We start from the raw sequence: 27,971 nt of genomic DNA, 5'->3' as shown, positions 1-27,971 counted from the left end.
CATTAATTCTTTAAAACCTTCACCGTCCACAACATTCACTGGCCTCATTGTGAAGCAAAGTAAACTCTGCAATTGTCCTGGATTTCTCTTTTCCTTTTTTCTCGGTCAATGGCGGTCTCAAATCTAGCTTTCTTTGAGTTAGTTTTGGCGCAGCTCCGGTACTACTACTACTACTACTACTACTACTACTACTACTACTACTACTACTAGATGAACTGCTGTCGTCAGTCTGATACTGTGGGTGGATCTAGAAAAAAGACTAACATATTTTAAGTCCCAACATATGATATTGCTATTCGTAAATTAAAAGCGCCATTATATATGAAAAAGTGAAACGTCTTTATTGGTAATAAACGTACCCGTTTTAAGTGGAAAGCCATGTTTGTTGTTGACGAGTGGTAGGACATGAGCTGTTGGCACAACTTGCATTTTACTTTTTTTGGATCATCTTTTACCATTTGAAAGTGCATCCACACTTTAAATTTTCTTTTTCCAGACATTGTTAAGTAACGTTAATCTCCTCGTCTGATGCTCCTCGTCTGTCGCGGATCAGGGAAAGTGAAACTTAAATCTTTCACAGGGGTGGTTGGATTTACACACACACACACGTAAAAAATATTTATTGAACTTTTCTTTCTTTCTTATCACCTTTTTTTTTTTTTTACAGCATTATCATAATTAAAGGCTGTATATAACTTAATATAACCGTACAAAACCAGTAGTTATGTGTGAAATTAGACATTGAGCACCCCCATATTGCCAAAATAGTATGATCCTCGTTTCATAATAACAATTTAATTATTATTATCCTCAAGTTTTTCAACGAACCTGGAGACCTCCTAAAGCACAACGACCATTTTACTTCCCCCTCTCTACATGTTTTGTATGGGTTTTTATGGTGTTACGCAATACATAACTGACATGTTGTTACTGCAGGAGACAAAGTTGGAATATAATTGTGAGTGTGGCTGCAACACATCAGTCAGGCGCTCCACCTTTCTAACCCTGCCCAGGTGAGTGACATCACATCCACCACAAACCCTGAGGGGCCTTTATACAAATCATATTTACTTTATATCTGAACCAACAATTTTAAGATGTCTGCTGTACAATCTGATGTTTTTATCTCTAGATGTGTGGCAGTGAGTGGTTTCTATTAATTATTCGGCAGTATGCTTATGATCGATAATCCATTAATCCACCATGCCTGCATTAATGATCTATCCCGTGCTTTCTTTCCTGTCTACAGATACCTGATTATACACCTGAAGAGGTTCAGGTTCAGTCCGTCACTAGAGGTGGAGAAGCTGCATGACCCCGTAGTCCTTCAGCCCTTCAGGGAGCTGATGGTGACTACCAGCCAGGTAAAACAACCACACACCTGGGACACACAGAGAGTAAATATGTGGACTGCGTTTGTGTATGTGTGAAGCTAACTATGTGTCTGTTATCTGTGTGTCTTATCAGGCTGATGGCTGGTACAAACTGATTAGTGTCATCAGCCATTTAGGCTATAACTGGAACAGTGGTAAGATATTTACACATTGAAGGTTCAACTGTCACCTTCTGTAGTCCTCTATTAGGTTCTCAGACATGTAACAGATAGATAAGTGTCAATCAGAGGCAGAAATATTGAAATACTTAATATTGACTGGCGCTCTTTCAGTTACCTAATTTCAATTTACAATTTGCACTAAGTTCTTTTTTCTTCTAAATTAACCTTTCATAAGTTGCACTTCATCCTTAGACACTTGATGTGACAGTGAACAGTCCTCTTCTGTTAGGACACTACAGCGAGTGCGTAAACCTGGGGTAGGATGCCGCATATGACCGATGGCTCTGCTATAGTAATGCCAAGGTTGCCAAGACAACTGGTGCTGCCGTTTGTATCGTTTTCTACCAAAGATCGGTAAGAGGACAACACTGTGACACCCTGCACTGAAGTCAAACACACAAAATGTTCTTGTTTCCCCACACACAAAGCACCACTAACATATTTGTGTCTGTTAGATGTAGGCCGGTCTGGCAATGGTGGGACCTTCTGATGACGTACTCCCTGGATCAAACCAACAAAGACAGCACTTAAATAAACACTTGAACTGTCAAGATCCTGTACAGGGGTCTCATTTATGAAACTCTGGGAAAAGACTGCATAACAGATAGTAAGTTTTAACAAAAAATGTAATCAAAGCTTAATTTTTCCGTATTTTTCATTTATCTCAGCCTCATTTTGAATCTTTTTGGTGGTGGTGGTGATGGCGCAGTGGATATGACACATGCCTTTGCTGTGGGAGATCTGGGTTTGATTCCCACTGCGATACATCAACCAATGTGTCCCTGAGCAAGACCCCTTGACCAAGCTTGACCCCTAGATGCTCCAGAGGTGTGCAACCTCTGATATATAGCAATTGTAAGTTGCTGAAATGACATGTAATGTAGTAAAATAACCAGTTTATTCACTGGGTTAAGTCATGTCCATCACAGAGTGGAAAATACAGATCCGAATAATGTTTGATGTTGGTAGAGTTCTGCAGAGGATCAGTTACACAGGTTAAATCAGAAATTAGCCAGCAGCATCAACATGATGAGAAAACATGTTTATTAAAAGTATTTGCAAAGTCACAAGATGATTATAGTGAACATAATCTGCAAAACATATTTAATGTCCCCTTTAACAGTTAGCATAATAGACCTACACCTTTTCCATGTTTTTATCTAGAAATAATTATGACTTACTTCTGGTGAAAGGGAAACTTAAGTATTTTTTTTTTTTATAAATGTGTGTACAATGTATGTGATTATGACTATTTAAGTGGAGTGGATTGCTGCCAAACTCTGAATCTGCTGTAGATTGCCAGAAGAAAAACATGTGACACATCACTACTGAAATAACGCTTACTTTTGATTGGTGAAAAAAATATAATGCACAAAGTAAATCAATCACCTCAAGGTGGCAGCCGACAGCTTCAGTCTGCAGCATGTTGTATTACGTCGCGTATTACATCGCCAGGCTGATGTTGATTCAATTTTCCTCCAATCATTGTCTGGTTTTCCTCTTTAATACCACAGGGAGAGAAGATGGCTTGGAACTCCGCTCTTATGATTTTTTGTCGTGTGTGTGCGTGTGTGTGTGTGTGTGTGTGTGTGTGTGTGTGTGTGTGTGTGTGTGTGTGTGTAGAAATCTTAATGTGTAAAGTAACTAGTTACTAAAGCTGTCAGATGAATGTAGTGGAGTAAAAAGTACAATATTTCTCTCTAAAATGTAGTGGAGTAGAAGTAGAAAGTGGCATGAAAAGAAAAGACTCAAGTAAAGTACAAGTACCTCAACATTTGGACTTAAGTACAATATTGGAGTAAATGTACTTAGTTACATCCCACCAATGTGTCTGTGATATGTCAGTGATTAGCAGAAACATTGATTTAGATGCTTTTTAAAGACAGCAGAGCTCTGAAACATGACAACATGTCTCCATCTGATGGAAAATATGAAAACTACAGTTTGAAGCTGCAGACTGAAAATCTGATTTAATAGAAAGAGTTTATGCTAAAATTGTTTTGTTTCAAAGACACATTGAGTGTTTTAGTTACTTAGTTTATTACAGACTTTAGCTTCAACTAACTAACGTTAGAAGAAAAACACTCACGGTAGCCTACTTGTAATTTCCCTTGCAGGATTAATTATTATTATTATTATTATTATTATTATTATTATTATTATTATTATTATTATTATTATGTATTTATTTACTTAGTTAGTTTAACCTCCGTGGAGGTTCCAAGCGAGCTGAAGCAAAAAGTGACGCGAAAACCTGCAGACTACTGATTGGTCGGAGAGAATTGTCACTAATCACTGCGTCATCATTGTTAATAACAGACGGGAGTGTCCCATGGATGTATTACAGTTTTTTCCAACTGCTTACACATGTTTTCCAAACTTTGTCTCCTTTTTTTTTTCAAAACTGCACACACAAAATGCAAAATGCCTAACATCTCATAAACACACACATCATGATGTGTGTGTTTATGAGATGTTAGGCAAACACACAATGTGTGTGTTTGTGTGTGTGTGTGTGTGTTTGCGCGTGCTTATGTGTTGGGCGGGGGTGTGGGGGTATTTTATGCAAAACAAAGTCTGATTGATTTCTAATGCTGAAATAGTCATTAGATAGTTGCATACCTGTTCTCATTTCTGAAAGTTTGAAGTATGGACGCCACTGTAAAGATGGGCTTCTCTCATGGTCAATCTGTGGTTGATCACATGATGAATAAATGTGGCCCTGATCTCATCAGAGATGCTCTTCTTCTTTCTCTTCTTCTCTCCTCCTCCTCCTCCTCCTCCTCCTCATTGTCGTCTCTGTCTATTGTTGGCATCCATTGTTCAAAACAGGTAATCTGACCTTTGACCTATGTATAGGTGTACTAAAGCAGTTATTGGTTAGTGTTCAGTTACAGTTTTTTCTGAATGCTTAAGCGCTAATCGTGATTCTTGTAGCACAATTTCTAAAACTATTAAAACGTATAGCAAAACCACTCACTGAGTTTGCAAAACTAAAAGCACAAACACTGCTTTGCACTCAGTTTGCAATTTTGTTACACACACTTTGCAAAACTGTAGGCACAATTCACTGTACAACACTCTTTTTGCAGAACTTTAAACACAACTCACTGCTTACACTCAATTACCAAATTTCCAACACACTCCTAGCAAAATTATACACATGTATGGCTATCATTAACACTATTTTGCCAACTGTCTGGCACACTTTCACATGTGAAAGCTGTTTTAGATAATTAGTTCACTTTGCAATCAGCCTAAGCACTATAAATAAGCCACAGGTAAGCTGTCTGTGTGGAGTACAATGGAAGGAGCAGTAAGAGTGAGAAGAGTGAGAATCAGAGGAGGCCGAGGAGGCCGAGGAGGCCGAGGAGGCCGAGGAGGCCGAGGGAGAGGACGTGGAGGTGAAGAAGTTGGAGGAAGAGGACGTGGAGTTGAAGAAGCGAGAGGGTTAGAGGAAGTTAGAGGAAGAGGACAAGGAGGAGCAAGAAGAGGACGAGGAGGGGAAAGAGGGAGGGTAAGAAGAGTAAGAAATAGAATAACTGATGACATCAGAGCTACAATAGTGGACCATGTCATCAACCATGGGATGACCCTGAGGGAAGCTTGCCAACGGGTTCAGCCTAATTTGAGCCGCTACACTGTGGCAAGCATCATTAGGACATTTCGAAATGAGAATCGGTAAGTACTTTGTAGCACTGCCATACTCTAATGAGAAACACAACAGTACCATACATGCAAAAATACTGAAATTGTTACTTTACAGAATTGCTAGACGTCCAGATGTTGGGGGCAGAGGAAGATTGTTCACTCCAGAGCAAGAGACCCATATAGTGAACATGGTGATTGCCAATAATGCAATAAGACTGCGCGAAATACAGCAGCGCATAATTGATAATGACACCATCTTTCAAAATATACACAGTGTAAGCATTTCTGCACTAAGTCGTGTACTTGCGCGCCACAGAATAAGAATGAAGCAAATTTACAGAGTTCCTTTCGAGAGAAACACAGAACGTGTAAAGCAACTGCGATATGACTATGTGCAGGTAAGCTATAGAGTCATTGGTTCTGAATTTGGAAGTGCATACTGTAGTGCTGTGCATGGGCCTGATGTGTTGCATTTGTTTTGTCTTGTCCAGAGAGTGATGGAACTAGAAGCAGATGCCATGGGACATGAGCTACTTTTTGTAGATGAGGCTGGTTTTAACCTCAGTAAAACCAAGAGACGTGGCAGGAACATTATTGGACACTGTGCCATCATCAATGTCCCAGGACAACGTGGTGGTAACATAAGCATGTGTGCAGCTATAAGCCTAAATGGTGTTGTTCACCATCATGCAACCATAGGCCCATACAACACTGCACACATTATCGCATTCCTGGACACCTTACATGACATGCTCACTGTTCAGAGACCAGAGCATACCCGATATGTCATCATATGGGACAATGTTAGTTTCCATAGGGCTGCTTTGGTCCGCAACTGGTTTACAGACCACCCATTCTTCATGGCACTCAACCTCCCTCCATTCTCTCCATTCTTAAATCCCATCGAGGAGTTCTTCTCTGCCTGGCGCTGGAAAGTGTACGACCGTCATCCTCATCAACAGGTAGCCCTGTTACAGGCAATGAAGGAGGCATGTGAAGATATTGACCAGGCATCATGTCAGGCCTGGATACGGCATTCAAGGAGATATTTTCCCTGGTGCCTTGGACTGGAGGATATCGCATGCGATGTGGACGAAATTTTGTGGCCGGACCCAGAAAGACGACATGATGTAGGCTGATTGTCTTTTACTTTTTTTTTTTTTTTGTGAAATTACTATTTTGTGTTCTGACTTTGTCTTGGTTTTGATGAGTGTGAATAAACACCAACACTTGAAGTTTGGATCCTTGTATGTTTACATGACACTATGACAAAAGTATCACCTCAAATTGACATCTGTACACAGAGAAAGCAAAAGCCAGATGTGTTTTGTATTCATACCATCAGTGTGTAGTTGGCACATTGTGTGCTTAGTAGATGATGGCTTGTGTTTACTGTTTGATACGAAAACACAATTTTTACGAAGGTGTGAAGAGTTAATCTAGCTGTGTTCGCTTTTGCAAGAGAACTACAATGTTTTGATAATTGGGTGAAAGGTTTTCTTATTTGTGTGTAGAGTTTTGCAAAAATAGCCAATAGTTAAAAAAAATGTGCTTAAGCAATCAGAAAAAACTGTAAGCATAATGTGTTTGCACATGTGAGGAGTGTGTGTGTGTGTGTGTGTGTGTGTGTGTGTGTGTGTGTGTGTGTGTGTGTGTGTGTGTGACCTGGTGAATAAGTGTAGCATTTTGATTGTGTTTGGAAAAGGAAAGCAAGTCACTTCCTGTTAGATTTTTGTGTCTTACCCATTGACTGTATATGGTCTTACGTAGAGAATTGTGTGTAGTGTTTTGAAAAAAGTGTTTTATACAATTGAAAACTGAGTGAAAGGCTGAGAAATAGCTTATGGTTTTGGAGATTTTATGTGTAGTTTTGCACAAAATGTGTCTTCTGGCAAACAGCCACATGCTTCCACGTTGTGTGTGTGTGTGGTTAGGTCACGTGGCAGCGTCCTGCGGCGAAGAATTAGTTAAATATTTTGAGTTATTGAAATGGGTTAAAGATAATAAAAAAAGCCCTTGAATTGATTTATTTACTTGAAACTCTTAACTTAATTTGAGATAGTCTCTTCCATTTACTTTCTCTTATTTTATTTTATTCTTTTTGTTGATTTGTTATGTAGCCTATAAGCTCCTAGGTTTTGTTTATATGCTCGACCCGAGGCAAAAGCTCTATTTATGAAGTGGATTTGTAAATATGCCTTGTTTGTTTGTATATTTGTATTCTTGAATGAATGAATAAAGAAGAAGAAGAAAAAAGAAAGAAGACTAGACGTAAGAATGTAGTTCAAACTTTGACCTGTGGGGGGTGGGGCAGCCATTACGGCTCTGACGCTTCTTCACTAAAGGGAACCTAAAAGAAGAAAAAGACCAGAAGAAACGGAAGTTACGGACGCTTTTTTTCTTCCTGATGAAGCTAGATAAACAAACAAAAGCAGGACATATTTTATTACATATATTTAGGAGTCTGAACTAATTTAGATATGTCTCGATGAATATATACGTCTACCAGGAATACATTCTTCCCGTGAATCCCTCATAAGTGAGGCGAAGAATAGCTAGCTGTATCCTTGCTAAGCTATCTGACAAGCAAGCTGTACGAGCTTGTAGCAGGTTAGCTCGTCATGTTTGTTCTAGTGCTGGGGCGAAGGAGCGCGACATGATGGCATGAAACTGTCGCAGTGTTAGCTGCACTCTCACTCAAAGGTATGATACGTTTCTTCAATTGTATTAAGTTTCTTTTGTTTTATTACGTTATCTACCTAAATTAAAAAAAAGAGTAAAAACTAAAAAAGAATGTGGCTCAACACAAGTTATTTTTTTCTGAACAGAACATAAGTGCACGACTGCATAACACGTGCATATAACGTTTAACCTCAAGAGGAGCTCTGCATTCTTCAGCATGACAACCTGTTACTGTCAGTTCCACAAACTAATGCTAATTTGACCCTTTAATCTGGTTGATGTTGAATATGTCCTCCGAATCAAACATCCACACGTTACGTTGTTATAACCGTTTTAAAGTTGGAGCTACGTCCAGTGATAACAAACGTCTTCTCTCACTTTCTCCATTAAAGATTGGAAGGCTGTGGGAAAGCTTTGCGCAAGTTTGAAACGGAACTGCACTCCGTGAGATCTCCATATTGTCACCATGGCGTGGGCTCTGAAATTACCTCTCACTGATGAAGTGATTGAGTCCGGACTGGTCCAGGACTTTGATGCCAGTCTGTCGGGCATTGGGCAGGAGCTTGGTGCTGGGGCATACAGCATGAGGTACTGTATGAGATTTATACGGGTGCTTGTGCATTGTCTTCTTGCAGCTAGTGCTACACTTAGATATTGTACCCAAATATTGTGATGTGATTTGTGACTTATTTAAATACAAGTCAAACCTGTTTAAAATTTGATTTTTATTTAGTGGGCTTAATTGTATACGTGTAGTTTAGTGTCCCAAATTATTTCCCAAAAACTGAGTGTCCCAAATGCTGAGAGTCTTATTTGAGACAGGTTAGGGTAGCACAGGTGGTTTAGCAGGTTAATAATTAATTAAGGACATTGTATGGGGAATTTGGAACACGTAACTGCACATATACCTAATTGGTGTACACAGTGACAGTAATGGCACCCTCAAAGTGATGCCTTCTTCAGTTGTCACTTTCTAAAGTTAGTGAAACTGTCACCTGCTTGATATTTAAATGTCAGCAGTGTGTGTTTTCACTTGACCTCTGCTTTAACAGTGTGGTTTTATGACCGTTGCTTTTTAGTTCACTTACAGTATAACTTGCTTTGTGGTTTGTTTCTCATAGTTGTTTTCAAAATCCCATAATTTGCTGAACACTAGCACTATTATTTGAAATTGATTGTAGATTATATACGAAGGTATTTGGTATCTTTTTAAGATAAGGGATCAAAAGTTTCTGTCTAATCAGATGGGTTTTTATTAATGTGCAGTGTTTCATATTTTTGTCTCAGATATGCTTTGTGTAGACATCAGTGTGCAGTTTGAGCAGAGAAATGTCTTTGCACTTTGAATGCATACATACATACATTGCATTCAAAAATGTATTCAAACCCCTTCACTTCCCCCCCCATTTTGTTATGTTGCAGCTGTATAAGTAATGACTAAGCGAAAACAGGATTTTAGAATTTCTTTGCAAATTTATTAAGAAGAAAAAACTAAAATATCCCATTGACACAAGTATTCATACCCTTTGATAGGACACTTAAAATTTAGCTTAGGTGCCTCCCATATCTCTTGATCATCTTTGAGATGTTTCTACTTTCAAGTGATCAATCGGGGGAGAAGGGCCTTGGTAAGAGAGGGGACAAAGACCCTGATGGTCACTCTGGCTGAGATCCTGTGTGAAAATAGGAGAAAGTTTCAGATGGATAACTATCATTGCAACACTTTACCGATCTGGTTTTTTTGGCAGATTGGCTAGTCGGAAGCCTTTAGTCAGTGAAAGCCTGCTTGGAGTTTTCAAAAAAGCACCTAAAGGACTCTACAACTGTGAGAAACAAGATTCTTCTGGTTTTATGAAGCCAAGACTGAACAGTTTGGCCTCAATTCTAAGCATCGGGTCTGGAGAACACCAGGCACCGCTCGCCACAAGCGCATTACCATCCCATCAGTGAAGCGTGGTGGTGGCAACATCATACTGTGACAAAGATATCCGTTATTAAAATATGCTCCAATCAAGGTGTGCAAAGCTTTTGGTGTCATACCCAAGAAGACGTGAGGCTGTAATTGCTGCCAAATTTGCTCAACTAAGTACTGAGTTAGGGTCTGAATACTTATGTCAGTCTGATATATTAGTTCTATCTTTTTAATCCATTTGCTAAAAAAATCGTATCCAGTTTTCGCTTTGTCATTATTATGTATTGAACGTAGAATGATGAGAAACCAATCATGTATTTAAAGATTTTTTTGCATAAGACTGCAACATAACAAAATGTAAAAAAATGAGGTATGAATGCACTGCATGTGAATTCCTTCACTGATTAATAATAGCAGAAGGGCAAATTAATTACCACATGCTGATGAATTGCAAAGCAGTACACTGCTGGTCGATTATCAGATGGAAGAATACTCTTTGATGAAATTTGGTTAGGGCATTCGACTTAGCCTACTACTATGCAGCATATCCCTGATATACACACACACACACACACACACACACACACACACACACACACACACACACACACACACACACACACACACACACACAGTTCTGTGTTTTTGTGGGGTGTTAATCAAGAGTTTAAAGTCCAAATAGATATTCATGATTCTCGTGCTCAGTTTTTCATGATGGGAATCATGTGAAAGCCTTTTAGGTTTTGCAGCCTTGAACACTTGCTGGAGAAAGATGCCTCTCTTTTTCTGCCCTTTCCTGGCTGGCTAAGTGCTCTGTTAAATGCTACAGTACAAACTGCAAAGCCGGTACCGCTTGTTCCTGAAATGTCTCTGTTGAGAGGAGATTCTCACTGGATACCTTGGTATTTAGTAGTTGCCTCCATTATAATTAATGAACTGCAAAGCTGACAAACACACTAACCCGTCATTCAGCCTCAAGTGTTGTGTAAGACTCTCCATTTGACTTAACCCACTTAACTTTCAATTTATTGTGAGGTTGAAAGTAATGAGCTTGAACAGTTAAATGTCAATTTAAATCTTCTGTAGACTTGTTTAATAAAAAATGAAATAATGAGTGTGTCCCACAGTAATCAGGCTTTGGCAGCTTATTAACAGCGTTGTTCTTTTGTCTCTGTTCTCCAGCGATGTGCTTGCCCTCCCCATCTTCAAACAGGAGGAGTCCAACCTGCCTCCAGACAGCGACAACAAGATCCTTCCCTTTCAGTATGTTCTGTGTGCAGCTACCTCGCCGGCAGTTAAACTGCACGATGAAACACTCACCTACCTCAACCAAGGTCAGCATCAGGAGCCCTGCCACACTTATGTCCAGATTTGTGTAAACTCAATGTCAGTAACAACTGAAAGCAAATACAGTTACCTTTTAGACTAGTTATTCTAGGTATTTCATTACCTGGATGACTGTAAATCTTTATAGACAGGGAGGGGGGGATACACTGGTACACTGGCACCAACATAGTGATACATTTTCTTCTGGCAATTCAGCCTGTTATTTGCTGTTACACAGATTTTGTGATGTATCATCTTTATCTCTGGTTATGTGGTACTGCAGAATTGGCTTTATAGTCATGGTGTTACCATGGGCAACATTACTCTTGTATGTAATATAAATAATTAAACAAGTTTTCTTTTTAACTTTAACATGTTTTATATTATTGTGATTAATACGACTACAAAGGTTGGATATGAACTGTGAATGTTTATTGAGATCTTTTTATTAGTGCTGGGTATTGCCACTGATTTTCCAATTCACAAGGTCCCAATTCGATCGTAAATCTTTTTGATTATCGGATATTTCAGTTAAAATACCAATTTAGTTTCGATATGAAAGAGATTCTCAGATAACTAATGTTGTAAATTGTACTTGGAACCCTCTAACCTGGTGCATTAGTTGAAATATGAATGTTGACATTAAGAATTGACCCCAAAAGCAGATGCATTATAATGTACTTTTTATTTAACATGAACACACTACAGCGGTCAACACAATAAAGGGAAACTCTAGAGTATTGAGTGACCAGAAAAAATTGTACGCGTGCTTTAGTGCAGAGGGTGTGGTGCAGAGACGGTATTCCTAAAGCCAAACATCCTGCAAATGGCAATGCCAGTTTTTCCCTTGCCAAAATTGAGCCTAACTTTGGAGCGTTATTAATCCCCCCTTCGCGATGAGCTAACATGACCAGTGGATGCCTTAGGTAGTGTAGTTTCATATGATACCTTTATCTTCACTCTAGCTTTAAAACGTAGCCTGCAACAGTGTCTTAAAGTCATCAGTGTCTTTTAAATATTTATAATATAATATTTAAAAATATTTAGGACCACACCCTACTTTTTATTCACTATGTGGACTTGTCATTACAGGGCAGTCCTATGAAATTAGAATGCTTGACAATCGGAAAATTGGTGAACTTCCGGAAATCACTGATAAAATGGTGAAGGTAAGATCCAGACATGCCAGTTCACACACATAAATACGGGCTGCACAATATATCAGTTTTTTTTTTAATCGTCATTGCAATATCAACTGGCGCAATATACACATCACGAAAGGCTGCGACATATCGCAATAGACACAAAATCGATTTTTTTGTTAGTTGAAAGAAAATATCAGTAGAAAAGTGCACATTAAAATGTAACTCATTCTTTTTTAAGTGGTGCCTTTTATATTCTATTCAGTGTTCAATAAAAGAATGTTGGAAATGATTTGTTTTGAATTCAACAAGCACTGTGTTGTATTTTAAAAGAATACTGAAAGCAGCAGAACTGAGTACATGTTTTAGTATCTGTTTATTTATCGCAAGTAATATCGTTATCGCAATAGTCGACAACGTTATCGCACATTTTCCTCATATCGTGCAGCCCTAACATATATTACAATATATTTGCACAGGTCTGCCGGGACAAACCAGAATAAACATGTTAGCTTCAATAGCATTAAGATCTGCCTTGAATGAATCTCTTTGAATTTCAGAGCATCATCCGTGTGGTGTTTCATGACCGACGACTTCAGTACACAGAACACCAGCAGCTGGAGGGCTGGCGCTGGAACAGGCCCGGGGATCGCATCCTCGACCTGGGTGAGCACTGAATAAAAAATGGCCGGTCTGCTTTGATGGCTCCCGAAGGTTCTGGGTCTTATACGTACATATTTGATTTGTGTGTGGAAAGAATGTTGCTGTGAAGTCTTGTATGCATATTAACCATCCAGTAGTTTTTGGATGAATCCAGGATATTGACTGTTAGCCTGAGCTATAAGTACAAAGTTTAGGTGACAATGGTGATATTATGGAGAAGATGGTGTCCATTAAGTACTCTTTTGATAACGGCTTGTTTTACATTGATCCATTGCAGATATCCCCATGTCCGTCGGCATAATCGACCCAAGGGCTAACCCTACTCAGCTTAACACTGTGGAGTTCCTTTGGGACCCATCAAAAAGAACCTCAGTTTTTATCCAGGTAGCATGACGGACAACACTTTTGTTTTCCTGAATTACTTTCAATCATAAAAAAATAATAAAAAAAAAACAAGCAACATCAGTAATCGGAGGCATGAATGTCATTCTGCAGGCAGTAATCACTAATACAACAGGTTTTCCAAGATCTGTTTTTTTATTGATTTAACTGACCTAAGTTTTATCTTATGTCATCATTCCTGCACAGATTAACATTTTATATTCCTTTTTTCCTTTTTAGGTACACTGCATCAGCACAGAATTCACAATGCGCAAGCATGGAGGAGAAAAGGGGGTGCCTTTTCGGATCCAGATCGACACGTTTAAAGAGAATGAGAATGAAGAGTACACAGAACACCTCCACTCTGCCTCCTGTCAGGTCAAAGTCTTTAAGGTGAGGAGAAAGAGAAGGGGGAAAAAAAAAAAAAACATTGATGTACTGTACACACTTATTATTTATGACCACCACCTAAATGACTCCCACATGACCTGTTTCAGCCTAAAGGTGCAGACAGAAAGCAGAAGACTGACAGAGAGAAGATGGAGAAGAAGGCGCCACAGGAAAAGGAAAAGTACCAGCCCTCCTATAAAACCACAATCCTGACAGAGGTTAGCATATCACTTGTCTATATACACGACATTCCACTTCCATATTTGCTCTGGTGCCGCAGGAAATTCCGGCTAATGTCACTCTTTTTAGGCCGGATGTCCATTGAGGACTATGGTTAACTGCTCCTCAGATCTCTGCAGGGTAAATCCAGACAGCTAGCTAGACTATCTGTCCAATCTGAGTTTTCTGTTGCACGACTAAAACAGCTTTTGAACGTACGCATGTTCCACCAAAACAAGTTCCTTCCCAAGGCTATGTTGAAGAGGCCCTGTTGCTCTGTGCGGCGTTAGTGACGATTGAGATTGGTTCAAAGAAATGCCGACAAACCAAAGCACGTTTTTTTTTCCCATCCCGGAAAGCTGTGTGGACATTCACTTTACAATGACATAATACAGAGAAAAGCAGCACATCCTCACATTCCGAAGCTGTAATCAGAGAATGATTGGCAGTTTTTTATTGCAACAAACCATAGAATCGATTACACAAGCAGTTACAAATACTTGATTAGAAATTAAATAAATTAAATAATCAATTGTCCATCTAATGAATTAATGAACTTTGGCTCAAATTTCAACAAATTATTGTGGATGACACACAAACGGAACTTAAATGTACGGGAAAGCTGCAGCTTATAACTGTTGACAGCAGAAATGTAATTCTGAGGTGCCACAATAACACAAGTGTTCTTTTGCAGTGCTGTCCCTGGCCTGAGGTCACATATGTGAGCAACTCCCCGTCTCCTGGCTTCAGCACAAGCACACACAACAGCTTTCCAGTTGCGGAAGGGTATACATTCTGTCAATGATTCCTGATTAATGGTGGTTGAATTGAATTTACCATAAAATCCACATAGTAGCTGTGTGGTTTTGGTTAGTGAGTAACATGCATGAGGTTTAAATTCTGCTTAATGTGGGTCTCTGTATTCTTCCAGGCTTCTAACATGGTACATTTTTCATCCTTTTTAGGAATGGATCGCCAACCCATCCTCCTGAGCCTGTCGTTCAGGTAGCAGATGTAAGTACAAGTGCATTTCCGCATTCTGGATTCCCTGCCTGGCTACCTCCTGCCTCCCTGAACCACTGCACATGAATATTAATGTTGACAAATGCAAAGCTGACATCTGGATGTTAAGGCTCTGCCTCCCGGCACTTTGAAAACAAACAAAAATGAACCCCAAGGTGTGGATAAAAGCATTAAATAATGAAAAATATAAAACACTCACATTTTATCTTTTCTATGCGTTACAGGGAACCAGCCCATGATTCAATGCTTCTATTATTTAGCCTTGAAACCGGACCAGTCAGAATATTTCATGCTGTACACCCTGTATGTGTTTGGGCAGATGTCGATTTTCAGTGTTTTCTCAAGTATAGGACATGCACTATCCTGTATGGCATGAGTTGACGTTTTAGAAAATGCCAGTAATTTCACTCGTGACTGCTACAAGCAAGCTCTGCGATGCTCTTCGAGATGAAGTGTTTTATTCTGGATTCTGTCTTTGTGTTTCCCTCCTCCAGAATTTGTTACCCACAGCAACGCCACAGGATGCACAACAGTGGCTTTTAAGAAACCGCTTCTCACCCTTCTGTCGGCTCTTCACCAACTTCTCAGGTAATAATACATAAAAGTTAAACACCCATTCGTTTTAGTGTCACTTGTGACTGTCACAAAAAAAGCTTGACTGAAGCCCTCGTGGGCTCTGGTCATTTGTAACATTTTAGAGAGTAAAGAGACAGACAGGAATATGGTTAGAAATAAGCCTCCTTCAGACGTGCACCTTGTTATGTAAAACGTGTGGGTCTCATGTCTGAATAAACACTTTTACGTGAATGTCACAACAGTAATTGAACCTAGTAAAGTTTCTGTGTCACTTTCAACATGGCACAAGATGGAATTCAGTGCTGTGTGATTAGTGTAAGGTAAAACATGCAGAGAGTAATGAAATGCCATTTGGCCTTTTACAAAGCACTTTAAAAATGATCACTTAATTATTCTTTCTTAATACTCCAAAAAAGAAAAAAAAAAGTCTAACAAACCACAAAACACTGTGAATGAGCCAGTGTTACGTTGCTATGGATGCTTTTGTCATGTCCGATTAGTCAATAACAGTTCACAATTACTAAGTCATTACTTACTTATCAGATATATGTTAGAAGCCAGCAATGTTACATATTCCATGTAAAAAAAAAAACAACAACTGTAGACCAGAGATCTGGTTTTATTAAGAGTGCGCAGGGTGACAACTCTGTATGACACCAAGCACACCAGATTCTTTTTTGGGCATTTTAGGCCTTTATTATATAGGACAGCTGAAGATGTGAAAGGGGGGAGAGAGAGAGGGGAAATGACACGCAGCAAAGGACCGCAGGTCGGAGTCAAACCTTTTCTTAAGCAGGGTCTTGTGTTTTGTGTGCCAGGGGCAGACCTGTTGAAGCTGACCAGGGAGGATGTCATTCAGATCTGTGGGCCAGCTGATGGTATAAGACTCTTCAATGCACTGAAAGGACGGTGGGTCTTCTTTAATAAATTCAATTTTATTTTTAGTGTCAAATCACAACAGAAGTTATCTCAGGATACTTTACAGATAGAGTAGGTCTAGACCACCCTATGATTTATAGAGACCCAACAATTTCCCACGAGCAAGCATTTGGTGTGCTAGGGGCGAGTCAAAACTTCCTTTTTAGGGAGAAACCTCAGACAGACCCAGGCTCTTGGTGGACGGTCATCTGCTGCTGCCGGTTTGGGACACAATCGCAGAATCCCATCTTATAATGTGTCATTCACCTGATGTATCGTAAGAAAGGCTTCACACACGTATGAACATATTGTTATTTCCTCTCTGTGGATGCCGTTTACAGGGTGGTTCGCCCGAGGCTGACCATTTACGTTTGCCAGGAGTCTCAGCAGGCACGGGAGCAGCAACCGAAGCATGAAAACGGAGATGCCGCTGCCAACACTTTCTTTGGTCAGTGCGTGTTCATGTTTCAAGCATGTTTTTGTTATAGCAAAAACATAAATTCAACTTTGAATTCAGGACAGGATGCCTGAGAGTTTGAGAAGTGAGAAGGCACACCTCAAAATCCCACAATCACCGTACCATAAGATCAAACATTGGAATGAAAAAAGAAAAGTAAGAGCGGCCCATGGCGCCAGGCTCGGAAATAGTTTGGCAGCTTCTTGTAAAACTTTGACGTTTTTATATCTTGGGTTTTAATACGGACTAAACCGAGAAGTTAATGTGTTAATTTGTGAACTTCAGAGGTAGCCTGACAAGCCGGACCCACTTCAAGATGTCGGGTCTGGGAACTCACCATTGGCAGGGCTCAATCTGAGAGGCGGGATAAATGGTTGTCTTTCAAATTCCCTCTGCACGCAATAGGATAGCGCTACAACCAGGCAGAGCAACGAAGAATGTAGCGGAGCTAGTTGATAGATTAAACTTTTACCTTATCCGGTCGTCAAAACTCTGAACACCTCTTCCTTTTTTAAGAATGATTTCTGTGCTTTATTCCAAGTCTTCCAGAGTCGCGGCCAAAGCTGATTCGAAAGGCCGCTGTTTGCCAGCAGCAGCAGCCATCTTTGTTTTCAAGTAGCAGGGAATTCATGCGGAACCGTCCCAACTCTGCCGTCCTTATGTTAAGCCCGCCCACCGACTCTATACACGATGTGATTGGCCTGACTAGAGTTTGGTTTTTCCAGCTCGCAAGCCAACGGAGAGTTGCTAGATGAACCCTGGCTACAAATTACATTTGCTGCCGCTAGGGTGCGTCTAGATTTCTAGGTTACTTCAGAGGTCCCAGTAGGCTTTCACTTTAACTACAGATTTTACTGTCTAGAAATGGCAGGTGAAAAATTTTAAATTTTTGGTTTTGGTGCTTGCCTTTTTCGTTCAGTATATCACGCCATTTACCTGGAGGAGCTCACAGCTGCTGAGCTGACAGAGAAGATCGCTCAGCTCTTCAACATCTCACCCAGACAGATAAATCAGATCTTCAAACAGGGACCCACTGGCATCCATGTGCTGGTCAGTGATGAGGCAAGTAATCCCTCTGCTCTCTGCCTTTACCAAGGCTACACTTTCACATCACGGTCACAGACCGATGGAGACTAGTTGTCATTGAACATGCTCATAAACAGCATTAGCTTGTTTCCCTCCTCCATTAAACATTTACTCTCTTTTTAACAGATGATTCAGAACTTTCAGGATGAAGTTTGTTTTGTTTTGGACACAATGAAAGGTATATAAGCGTGGCATTAATAAATAATGATTTATGTGTTTCTATATTTACCATGATTATCTTTATCACTGCGAGTTTATTTGATGAACTATGTTTTCTTTTCTTTCCAGATGACTCAAATGACGGCTACCACATCATCTTGAAGTGAATACTGGGCAAGAGAAAAGCATTGCTCTCTTCTTTAGACTCGATCCAGTCAGCCTCTCTAGAGCTTCGTATTCCTCGCTGTTCCTGGAATATGTGGGGACGTCGCGAGAAACATCTTGAGGCTGCTTCGATGAACATGCGACTGAATCACTTGGCCCTCTTCTCACTATACCTTATTGTCTTACTTCTGAGTGAGTGACTGTTACCACAGTGAAGTGAAAAATCTCCTTCTCGCCTGCCATTGTCTCCCATAAATGGTTGCATTTTCCTCTGTCGCTTATGTCTCATGAAAGAGGTTAGAAGCACTACAGCTGCTATTGCGGTTTATTTGTTAGCTGAGCATCTGGTGTGCCAAAGCTCTGTGCTTCAGAAACAATTTGTCGTCTCTTTATAAAACCAACAACCAAATAAGCAAAAAAAAAAAATCGAAACGACAGAAAGGGAGATAGTTACTCTGACAGTTATTGACTTTCAGCCTGCAAAGCAGCATGATGTCTCCTCTTCATGCTAGGTTGCCTTACCGGGATCCATTCAAGGCAGTCTGCAAGAAACATGGTAGCATGATAGCAAACACAATCAAACAGTCACAAACAAAGCACCACAAGAGACATCAAATCAGCAATCAGGACATCAAGGGAAACGTTTGGCATCCAGCTGTCCTCAATAACATCTGATTCCTTTTTAAAAGCTAACAATTTCACTATTTTCCTGGTTTGAACTGTTACTTTTGAGAAAGAAAAGCCTGTTTTGCAGATTCCCAAACACTGTTAGATCCTTGTAGTTAGTGTAGAGCTCACACTGGCACTCGTGGTTGTTACTTATGAACCTTGAATGATGATGAAACACTGTCTATGTTAGTGATCACAGTGGCTACACCAGCAAACTGTCTCTGGCCCATGTGCCCCCCATCCCTATCAGTTTTTTTTTTTAGCACATCAACATTTCATCATGTTTATTTTTGGCCATTTTCCAACATTATTTGTAAATAGATTTTAAAATTTTTAATTTCATAAAGTATCATGTGGCAATTTTTTTTTAACATACTTATGTCCCTTCTTTTTATTGTTTTTGGATGTTAATAACTTCAAAACAGTAATGAAAAGGAGCGGTTGGGCACACCAGAGCTGCATGTGAAGAGATATAGTTAGTTTATGTTCAGTCCATTGTGCTGCTTACATGAAAGTGATAGCTTGTCATTTTAGATAATCATCTTTGCCCCATCTCATCAGCGTTTATTAAAAGACTTACCCATGTACTGGCTGTCATCTGTTGTTTGTCTCTTTAAAATGTTTACAAAAATAAAATGATGAGATTTTTCACAATATCCTAAACGTTCTTAAGCTCCTCCCCCAAAAAAAGAGTATTTAATTCATATTAAATACATTCCTTTCCCTTTGCTGGGCAGATGTGAAGGCCTGCTACAGACATGCATTTTGTCGCTATGGAAACTAGCTTTAACAAAGACGGGGCACAATAATGATGATGTTACATACTGTGTATATATATAGATGAGTCAGGGTTATGTTAAATCCCAGACAATTTTTGCACGTCGGTTTCTGCACAATATGAACAAAGAAGAAGAAAAAAAATCACTTCATTTCCCAGCATGCTCCAGCGCAAGGCATGCCTGTGATGTCACACAAAGTATATATACGGCTACAGGGAAGAATTTCTTCCTCTATTGTTACATTGTAACAAACGGGGCTGGGGCGGAACGGGGAGAAAGGCAGGCGTCTTCTCGTTACGTTTGCAACATTTTGACACCATTCGATTAAAAAAAGGAAGCCAAAATCCGTGTTAATGCGAGACGAAAGCGAAGTAAGCACCGCCGACTGAACCCGCCCCGGCGAGAAAAAGGATAAACGAACACAGATGTCAGCGGATTTATACATCGCAAGCCTATCAGAAAGATAAGACATTCGGCTAATTATATTATTCATGTTGGGAAATAAATCGCATGTATTCATATGAAGTCCCTATTTCTGCCGTCTGTCCTTTAAATGGATAGGCATGCAACATTTAAATAAAACCCGCAGGTCTAGTAGACAGCTCCTGCTTTCTTCGTGTGTGCAGAACAATGAGCATGGAGCCTAAGTAGCCTGCTATAGTCAGATACAAGTGTTGCAAATTGACAGTCACGCAAGCTTCCAGACCGATTACTTTAGGTTACGATTGCCCCACGGTTGCAGTCTGGATACTCTGTTCAGAGATATCGGTTTTGTACTAAAAAAGGCATCTCATAGGGCGTTGAAAGATTGATGTGCAGCTCACATTGGAAAGGGAAACGACCTACGAGTTGGTTGGAATAAGGGTCCTTGTTTTCTGCCCCAGGTAAGAGGGTTTGGTATTTCATTAACCGGGTGGTTTGCCATTGTGTGTGTGCCTTTTTTTTTTTGTGTGTGTAAAAAAAAAAAAAAATAAGAAAAGGGTAAAGCTGGAGAAAGAGGACGGTTGAGCCTTTGCCTGTTGGACAGATAACATCCAACCTTCTCCAACGCAGTCCGTTGCGGCATGTACACCAGTTTAACAAACCCCTCACCAACACCGCCTGTCCTGAAGGTAAATAGCCTACACCATGTAGTCCTAATTGTCTGGAAGCACACTGCAAGTCTGTCCAACTAAGTCCTTAAAGGAACAGGAGGGTGAGTCTGATTTTCATGAGGGAAATGAGCAGACTATCAAAATTCAGCCTCTGCTCCATTTGCCCTATTTATACTGGGAGTCCCCAGGTGGAAAATGGTTCACATTGATGCTATAACCACACTGGCATCTTTACTGAACATGTTAAGACTTTGCAGCCTCCTACGGTGTGCCTTACTAGGTCAAAAACCTAATTCCAAAGAGGAACATAGATGGGAAATCCACATTAAAATATAATTTGTGTACTGTTTCAATGAACACAGACTACACGACATCTCCCTCAGCATCAAGACATGAATGGATTAGTTTCACACTCTGGCCTCATCATTTCTGTTTGAGACATTACATCCAATTTTAGGACTTTTTTTTTTTTTTTGACAGGGAGTGTCCTCATATCCCAGTAAAAATCACCGTGACTGCAGCAGTTGTTTTATTATTCACTGTCCTCAGATCAGCTCCAGGATTTGTCTCTACATGACATCATCCCTACACCTTGTCTCTATTTAGAATAAGGACAAACTACACTGTACAATATTATTCAAATGTTACATGGTAGTCCCACGTCAGGCTGGATTTTCCCCTTCGAGATCTTGGAAAATGGCTCATTTGGAGCTGTCCCCTTAAGGAATAAAGACGCAGCATGTTGCTGTCAGTAGCATGTTAACCCAGACAGTCAAAAATGTGCCTCATACATACTACGGATGTAGATTTTGCATAGTAAACTATTAATTACCTTTAGAAGTACCTTATTCATAGGGAATATATAATAAGATAAGCATGACCATACGTCTTTATGGAATAGCATCGTGAATATTCATTTATTTGGATTGAAAATACAAAGCTTTGTGGGATGCAGTTTGACCACAGACCTTTAGGGCATAATATAATATAATATAATATAATATAACATGCTGCTTTTCATTCACCCTGTTTGACCGCAACCCGCTGCTGTGATTGACCGGCTTCACTAATGTCAATTCCCTTTGCACTGTTTATAGCAGAACTAAGATTTAAAAATAAAAGCCATGGCCAGTCATTTGCTTCAAGGCTGTTCGCTTTAAACCGGCTTGCCTAGTTGCCATGGTGACGTCTCTAGACTTGATGATTTTAAAGTAGGATTTCATGTGAGATGGAGGGAGGGGGGGGCGCAGAGGGAGGAAATGATGGAGCTGGAATACAGATGAAAGGAGACCAAACAGAAACAGCTGATGTCACCTTTTTTTGGTTTCTGTGTTTGTGCTGAGAGCCGACCTGACTGACACAGATACACATTATCCAAACGCATTCAGTCTTTTAGGAGTTTAATTAGCAAACAGATATAACACAGTGCGGCAAACGTTATCCACACTTTGCCTTTCGTTGATGAAAGGGTTTTAAATCATCCATGAGAACCCACTCCCCCCCTCACCCTCTCCCCCACACACACACACAAACACACACACACACACACACACACACACATATCTCTGGGTTCACATTTCCTGGTGCCCGGGTGTGTTGTCTGTGGCTGGACCTGTGCTCCTCTGTGCCCTCAGACACCGAGTTTCCATGGAGGCAGGTTCGTCCCTCAGCCTCAAACGAAGATATGAAGAGGTGGACAACAGCTCTCCATTCTCTACACCTAAGGACTCCGACGATGACATTTCCAGCAGTGACAGCGCTGACAGCTGTGACAGCCTCAACCCCCCCTCCAGCACTGCATTTACCCGTAAGGAACAACCGGAGACACACGCTAAAGGCAATACACTCTAAAAACCCACTCAAACAGTTAATTAGCTTAGTTAAAATATTTAATTACTCAAGTATAACGTTGCGTTCCAAACGTTTTTGCTTTTTTTCTCCACTTCAGCCACCTCCATCCTCAGACAGCACAAGCCGTCACCGGGGGGAAAACGGGTACGTTTTGACGTGGTGACGGTGTATTACTTTCCCCGGCGGCAGGGGTTCACCAGCGTGCCCAGCCAGGGTGGCAGCTCCCTGGGCATGGCCCGTCACCACTCCTCCATCAGACACTACACGCTGGGCGAGTTTGCCCGAGAACAGGAAACGAGCCACCGGCACACTCTACGCCAGCACCTGCGCCAAGAGAAGCTCAATGCCCGCAAGATGAAGGTAGGGTTCCCATCTTTATCTCAGCCTGTGTGACTGATCAGTGGATTTAAGAGATGACTTGAGGTAAATCAAAGTGCCTTGTTTTTGGCAGGGATGCACCGAATCCAGGATTCGGCCGAATATTGGCCTTTTTGACTGGGTTCGGTTTCCGCTGAACCTTAGAATTTTTTTCCACCGAACCCTACGCTTGCGCTACGCTGGTCGACGTCATGATGCCGCCGTTTATTACAGGAAGGTGTTTACGTAGGTGGAGCGTTCAATACAGTAGGCTGTGAGAAAGGGCAAATGGAACTTGTGAGCAGAAAAAGTGCTCTTTGGCAGTACTTTCAGTCAAAAGAAGGCCATTCAAGTCGAGCTACATGGTCAATTTGCAATGCAGATTTGTCTCGTGGTGGCAAGGACCCTAAACCATACACAACATGGCCGCTGTTAAAACATTCGCGTATGAAACATCCAAAAGAATATGAATTGTGCATGAAGGAATCTACAGACAGCAGCCAAAATGCAGCAACTTCCGGTACATTACACACATTAATGTGTGTACTGTGAGGATGGGAGTAGGATTCGGTATTCGGTTTGGGATTCGGCCGAACCCCAAAAATCTGTATTTGGTGCATCCCTAGTTTTGGGTCAAGTATACAGTATTTTTTTGCGTATTACGTCTTACAAAATGTTATGCACCCTTGCTGATGAAGAGAAGGTTTTTTTGAATGAGCCCAGTGTCCTGTTTCACTTGACATGTAGAATATCATATAACATGAGGGTAACATTTTTAATTACACGTACTTCTCATTTATATGCTACTTTATACTTCTACATGTATCTATATTTAAATTTAAAGTTACTGGTTACTCTTTTTGACAGTGTGTAGTCACATTCCAGGTGTAGCTGAGTTGTTGGCAGGTCCACCAAAGAGACATTTCCCTTTTTTATAATCCTTTGGAATGGTTTCAACTAAATAATTCTTTGAGGCACAAAGAGGTAAAACTCTCCAATATTCATCAGAAGCTCGATCCAGCTACAACCGTTAAATGCTGCTTATGAATCGGTTACGGGGGCCAATATTCTGCAGAACAAGTACTTTTTGGTGATAATACTCCTTTATTATACTTACGGAGGGTTTTGATTGCATGACTTACTACTACTTCAATAAAAAAAAATAAAGAGTACTTTTTCTGACATTGTCCATTTCAGAGTTGCAGTATGAAATGATTAAGATACAGATGAAGCTGTTTGTGAAGTATCAATCTTAACTACCATGCTCTTGAGCTTTAAATAGGGAATTAGTCTCTTATTGTCTCCAGCTCGCCGTTGTACACTAACTGTCGTCCACAGCTGACCAGGAACGGCACGGTGGAGTGCGCCCAGGCAGACCTGCTGACTCTGGAGGACGTGTCCGATGAGGACCTGGACGTGGACGAGGTGGAGGTGGACGACTGCTTCTTTCTTCAGCCGCTGCCCACGAAGCGCCGCCGAGCCCTCCTGCGAGCGTCCGGCATCGCCCGCATCGATGCGCGGGAGAAAGCCGAGCTCCGAACCATCCGCCTCTCGCGGGAGGAATGCGGCTGCGACTGCCGCCTGTACTGCGACCCGCGCCACTGCGGCTGCAGCCAGGCTGGGATTAAGTGCCAGGTAAGGCCTGTTGGCTCGTCTGTGTGCACGTGCAGAGAGAAGGGAGCCACTGTGCAGTTTTTCCACTGAGGGGCTGGAATGAGTCTTCACTGCTCAGTGAAACGTGTGCCCGGTTTACAATACTTGAATCATTTGAAGTCATGTGCAATTTGTATTCCCAGTGGCCTTTTTTCAGGGGAAATCTTTTGACATCACAGAAGGGAAAAAAAAAAGCATAGGTATAAATAAGGAAATTCATGATGGCCGTTTGACTTTCAGGGCCCCCGTACTGTGCATCCTGGCTCCCTGTCACCCTGTCATGGCTTACTGGGACGCTGGGAGCCAGCGCTAATGTTATTCATAACACCTTTTCCTACTATGACCAGTCAAAAAATGTCTGCTGTGATCTAAGCCAGAATTGTGTATCCATGATATAAACATGTTCATTATTCCAGTGAGACTATCCTTATAGTTTGAAAATAGTACTGCGTAGATATATTTAGTTCCTGCAGCACCTCTGCTGTTTTATTCTTCTTGTCGGTCACTCTCTCTGTCTTCCATTTGTTAAAAAAACCAAAACAGTGTTTGTACTTTGTTTTTCAGTATTGGCACCAAGAAAGTCTCTACTTTACTATCTAAGGGAAGAGAGCCACCTAAAAGGTGCCTCTGTGCATGTGTACAGTAGTTTAATTTAAGTTGGTAAAATAAGTCAGTTAGTTCTTTCTCCTGTTAGGAATTGTGAATGCTACTGTATATTCAAAGCACGGTATGATACAGGGCTGCAGCCAGAGCCATTCGTTGAGCTTGAAATGCAGTTTCTCTTTTATTGATCAATGCGGTGAAATGAGCTGAATTTAACAAAAATCAACCCATTGATGCAGTGAATCAAATAGTAGTCATTAACACCATCATCCATTGGTACAACTCATTTGTGTCATGTAATAACTGGGGGCAAGAAGAACAAGAGGTGATGATGTCTCAATCTAGGAAATTGTGATGGACATTTTTCTGATGTTTTGTAAACGCAGATGAATTATAGATCCAGAAAATAACAAAAGTGGAAGAAGAAAATCAATAATAAAAATAATCGTTCATTGCAGCCCTAGTATTGTTGATGTTGTTGATGAAAGTGGCACACCTGTTAAAGAATCATCCAGGTGTTTAACTTTATGAATGGTCTTTCTCTTTTGTTTGGACATATTTTCACTTGACTAGGAGGAACCGCAACCGGATTTAACTGTAAACATTCATATAACTTCTAAAAAGAGTCCGTAAAGTGTTTAGACTCAAATAAAACTGGAACTGAAATGACCTCTCCTTTCATTCCCAGGTGGACCGAATGTCGTTCCCGTGTGGCTGCTCTCGGGATGGCTGCGGCAACATGGCGGGCCGCATCGAGTTCAACCCTCTACGCGTCCGAACGCACTACCTGCACACCATCATGAAGCTGGACCTGGAGAAGAGGAGGGTGCTGATCCAAGGGACCGGCGACCAGTACGCCGAATCCGACCACATGTCCTCCCCCTCCTCCACGTGCCCCACGTCTCCGGACCTATCCTCCGTCGCCGGCCTGGACTCCGAGCTGGAGGAGAGCGAGGCGCAGACGGCGGCGGAGGTTCAGGATCTCCTGGCGGAGCAGGACATCCTGGAGCGGGAGAACGAGACGGCCGTGCTGCACCTGCAGAGCGCCGAGGAGCAGGAGAGGCGGGAGCGCGAGGAGCAGGAGGGGGAGGCGGTGCAGCCGGAGCTGGGCGCACAGCAGCCTCTCTGCCTCCTGCCCGGGCAGGCGGGGGTGCCAGGGGTGGAGCAGGTCCTCCTGCAGGGGCCCTTCCCCACGGGGGCCACGGTGCTCTGCATCACTGACAACCAGGAGGAGAGCCCCTCGGCCCTCCTCAAAGACTCCACTTCTCTGCTCTACTACCAGCTGGGCCCCATCCAACCGGGGGCCTTCGAGGGCCTGCACAGAGCACAGGAGGTGGAACAGGAGGAGCGCTCGCTGGGAGAACAGGGTTCAGGAGGAGGCCAAAGGAAAGAAGAAGAAGAAGAAGAAGAAGAAGAAGAGGGAGGAGGAGGAGGAGAGGAGTCGAAAGATGATAAACCTGAAGAGATCCCCTGCAGGCCGATTTTGGGCAAGTCTTTGACCAATGTGATCCTGCGCTCGGAGGGCTGCGTGGCAGTGGCGGAGGAGAGGCCCTCGAGCCCCCGGCACAGCCTGGCTGATGTGCAGCAGTGCCAACGGGAGGCGTGCTCCGAGGAAGGAGTCAATCCACTGCCCCCCGAAGTTTAGCTCTAGCTTCTCTGCAGATATTTTGCACAATAGCTTCATCTAAGATGAAAAGAAATGTACACATTTCACATTTATCACTGCTATTATCAAGAATTATTACAGGTTGCAATCTCTTGTAGTGACTGTCATTGAATTATGTGGAGAATAAGAAGTGAGTATTACAATACCTGAGGGGGGGGGGGGGGTGGAATGCTGAAAGCACATACAGACTACTCCCGAGAAATAATATGGATGCAGTTACAAGGAAACATTGTACGTTATTCAGTTTAGGGGTGATGAATACGGCCTTAATGGAAAAACATTTTTAAAAAAAAATGGGAAAGTACACCGCAAGTAGTGCTTTGTTAATTCCCATCGTAGCGAACAGAAAACACAATGAGGGAATGCTGACGTTTGCCTTTTGTTTGGCGATGATAAAAACAAAAAAACAAAGCTATCGATGCTAAACACAGATAGTTTTGCAGTGAGCCCGAAGCTCCCGAGCTGAGATCCCTACTCGCTCACTTTCCCTTACAGCAAACCTGTGCTGTAGTCAAGCCAAATAAAGGCCTCCGATAGTAATCCTCCGCTGAAAACAGACCTAATTATCCTGGAAATACTTGTTTTTGTGTACTGTATATGCATTTGCAATGTGCAAGACAGAGCCGAGGTCGCTGCTTTTTTATTTTTTTTTTTTTTTTTTTTTTTAACCGTACGCACATTGTGAAACCGAGGGGCCAGTGTTGCGCCGCTGCTGTTCACGAAGGAAAACCAACACAGAGCAGCGGACCGACACCGGTCTTATTAGTTATTGCTCTCGCTCACCTCGCGCCGCTCGTGCAAATGCGATTGATTTTTGTCGACAAAACCTCTAGTTTACCTGTAGTTCCAATGCCTATGATATTACTTATTATTTCCTTGATTAATGTGTCTTTTGTGGATTAGATCCTGTTGGTTTGAAGTCCTTAGTCTTTGTTTTCTTTTGTTGTTGTTTTGTTTTGAGTGAAAGGAAGATCTTTTATACTGCTATACCGTA

At 41.4% G+C, this 27,971-nt stretch overlaps 3 protein-coding genes across 3 annotated transcripts; all 3 read left to right on the top strand.

Annotated features, from left to right (window-relative positions):
* The first annotated feature begins 842 nt into the window (after positions 1-842).
* LOC114558158 (ubiquitin carboxyl-terminal hydrolase 7-like) lies at positions 843-2,082 on the top strand. Its single transcript, XM_028581942.1, has 5 exons — positions 843-1,013; positions 1,250-1,364; positions 1,468-1,528; positions 1,785-1,909; positions 2,011-2,082. Exons 1-4 carry the CDS (start codon positions 877-879, stop codon positions 1,814-1,816), a joined length of 345 nt encoding a protein of 114 aa, XP_028437743.1. The 5' UTR covers positions 843-876; the 3' UTR covers positions 1,817-1,909; positions 2,011-2,082.
* A 5,469-nt stretch (positions 2,083-7,551) lies between these two features.
* On the top strand, positions 7,552-19,561 carry tfcp2 (transcription factor CP2). The gene is made up of 16 exons (XM_028582450.1): positions 7,552-7,909; positions 8,281-8,476; positions 10,983-11,134; positions 12,219-12,295; positions 12,829-12,934; positions 13,209-13,315; positions 13,553-13,705; positions 13,810-13,920; positions 14,616-14,707; positions 14,887-14,935; positions 15,439-15,532; positions 16,339-16,429; positions 16,780-16,886; positions 17,815-17,957; positions 18,108-18,159; positions 18,270-19,561. The coding sequence occupies exons 2-16, from the start codon at positions 8,355-8,357 to the stop codon at positions 18,305-18,307; spliced, it is 1,494 nt and encodes a 497-aa protein (XP_028438251.1). The 5' UTR covers positions 7,552-7,909; positions 8,281-8,354; the 3' UTR covers positions 18,308-19,561.
* A 444-nt stretch (positions 19,562-20,005) lies between these two features.
* On the top strand, positions 20,006-27,119 carry csrnp2 (cysteine-serine-rich nuclear protein 2). The gene is made up of 5 exons (XM_028583421.1): positions 20,006-20,637; positions 22,482-22,654; positions 22,796-23,058; positions 24,394-24,690; positions 26,000-27,119. The coding sequence occupies exons 2-5, from the start codon at positions 22,495-22,497 to the stop codon at positions 26,954-26,956; spliced, it is 1,677 nt and encodes a 558-aa protein (XP_028439222.1). The 5' UTR covers positions 20,006-20,637; positions 22,482-22,494; the 3' UTR covers positions 26,957-27,119.
* Positions 27,120-27,971: the final 852 nt, after the last annotated feature.

The sequence above is a fragment of the Perca flavescens genome, chromosome 7, assembly GCF_004354835.1.
Source record: "Perca flavescens isolate YP-PL-M2 chromosome 7, PFLA_1.0, whole genome shotgun sequence".
In the NCBI taxonomy this organism is placed as follows: Eukaryota; Metazoa; Chordata; class Actinopteri; order Perciformes; family Percidae; genus Perca; species Perca flavescens.
The sequence above is the reverse complement of the archived record's forward strand: the minus strand, read 5'-3'. Positions and strand labels throughout refer to the sequence as shown.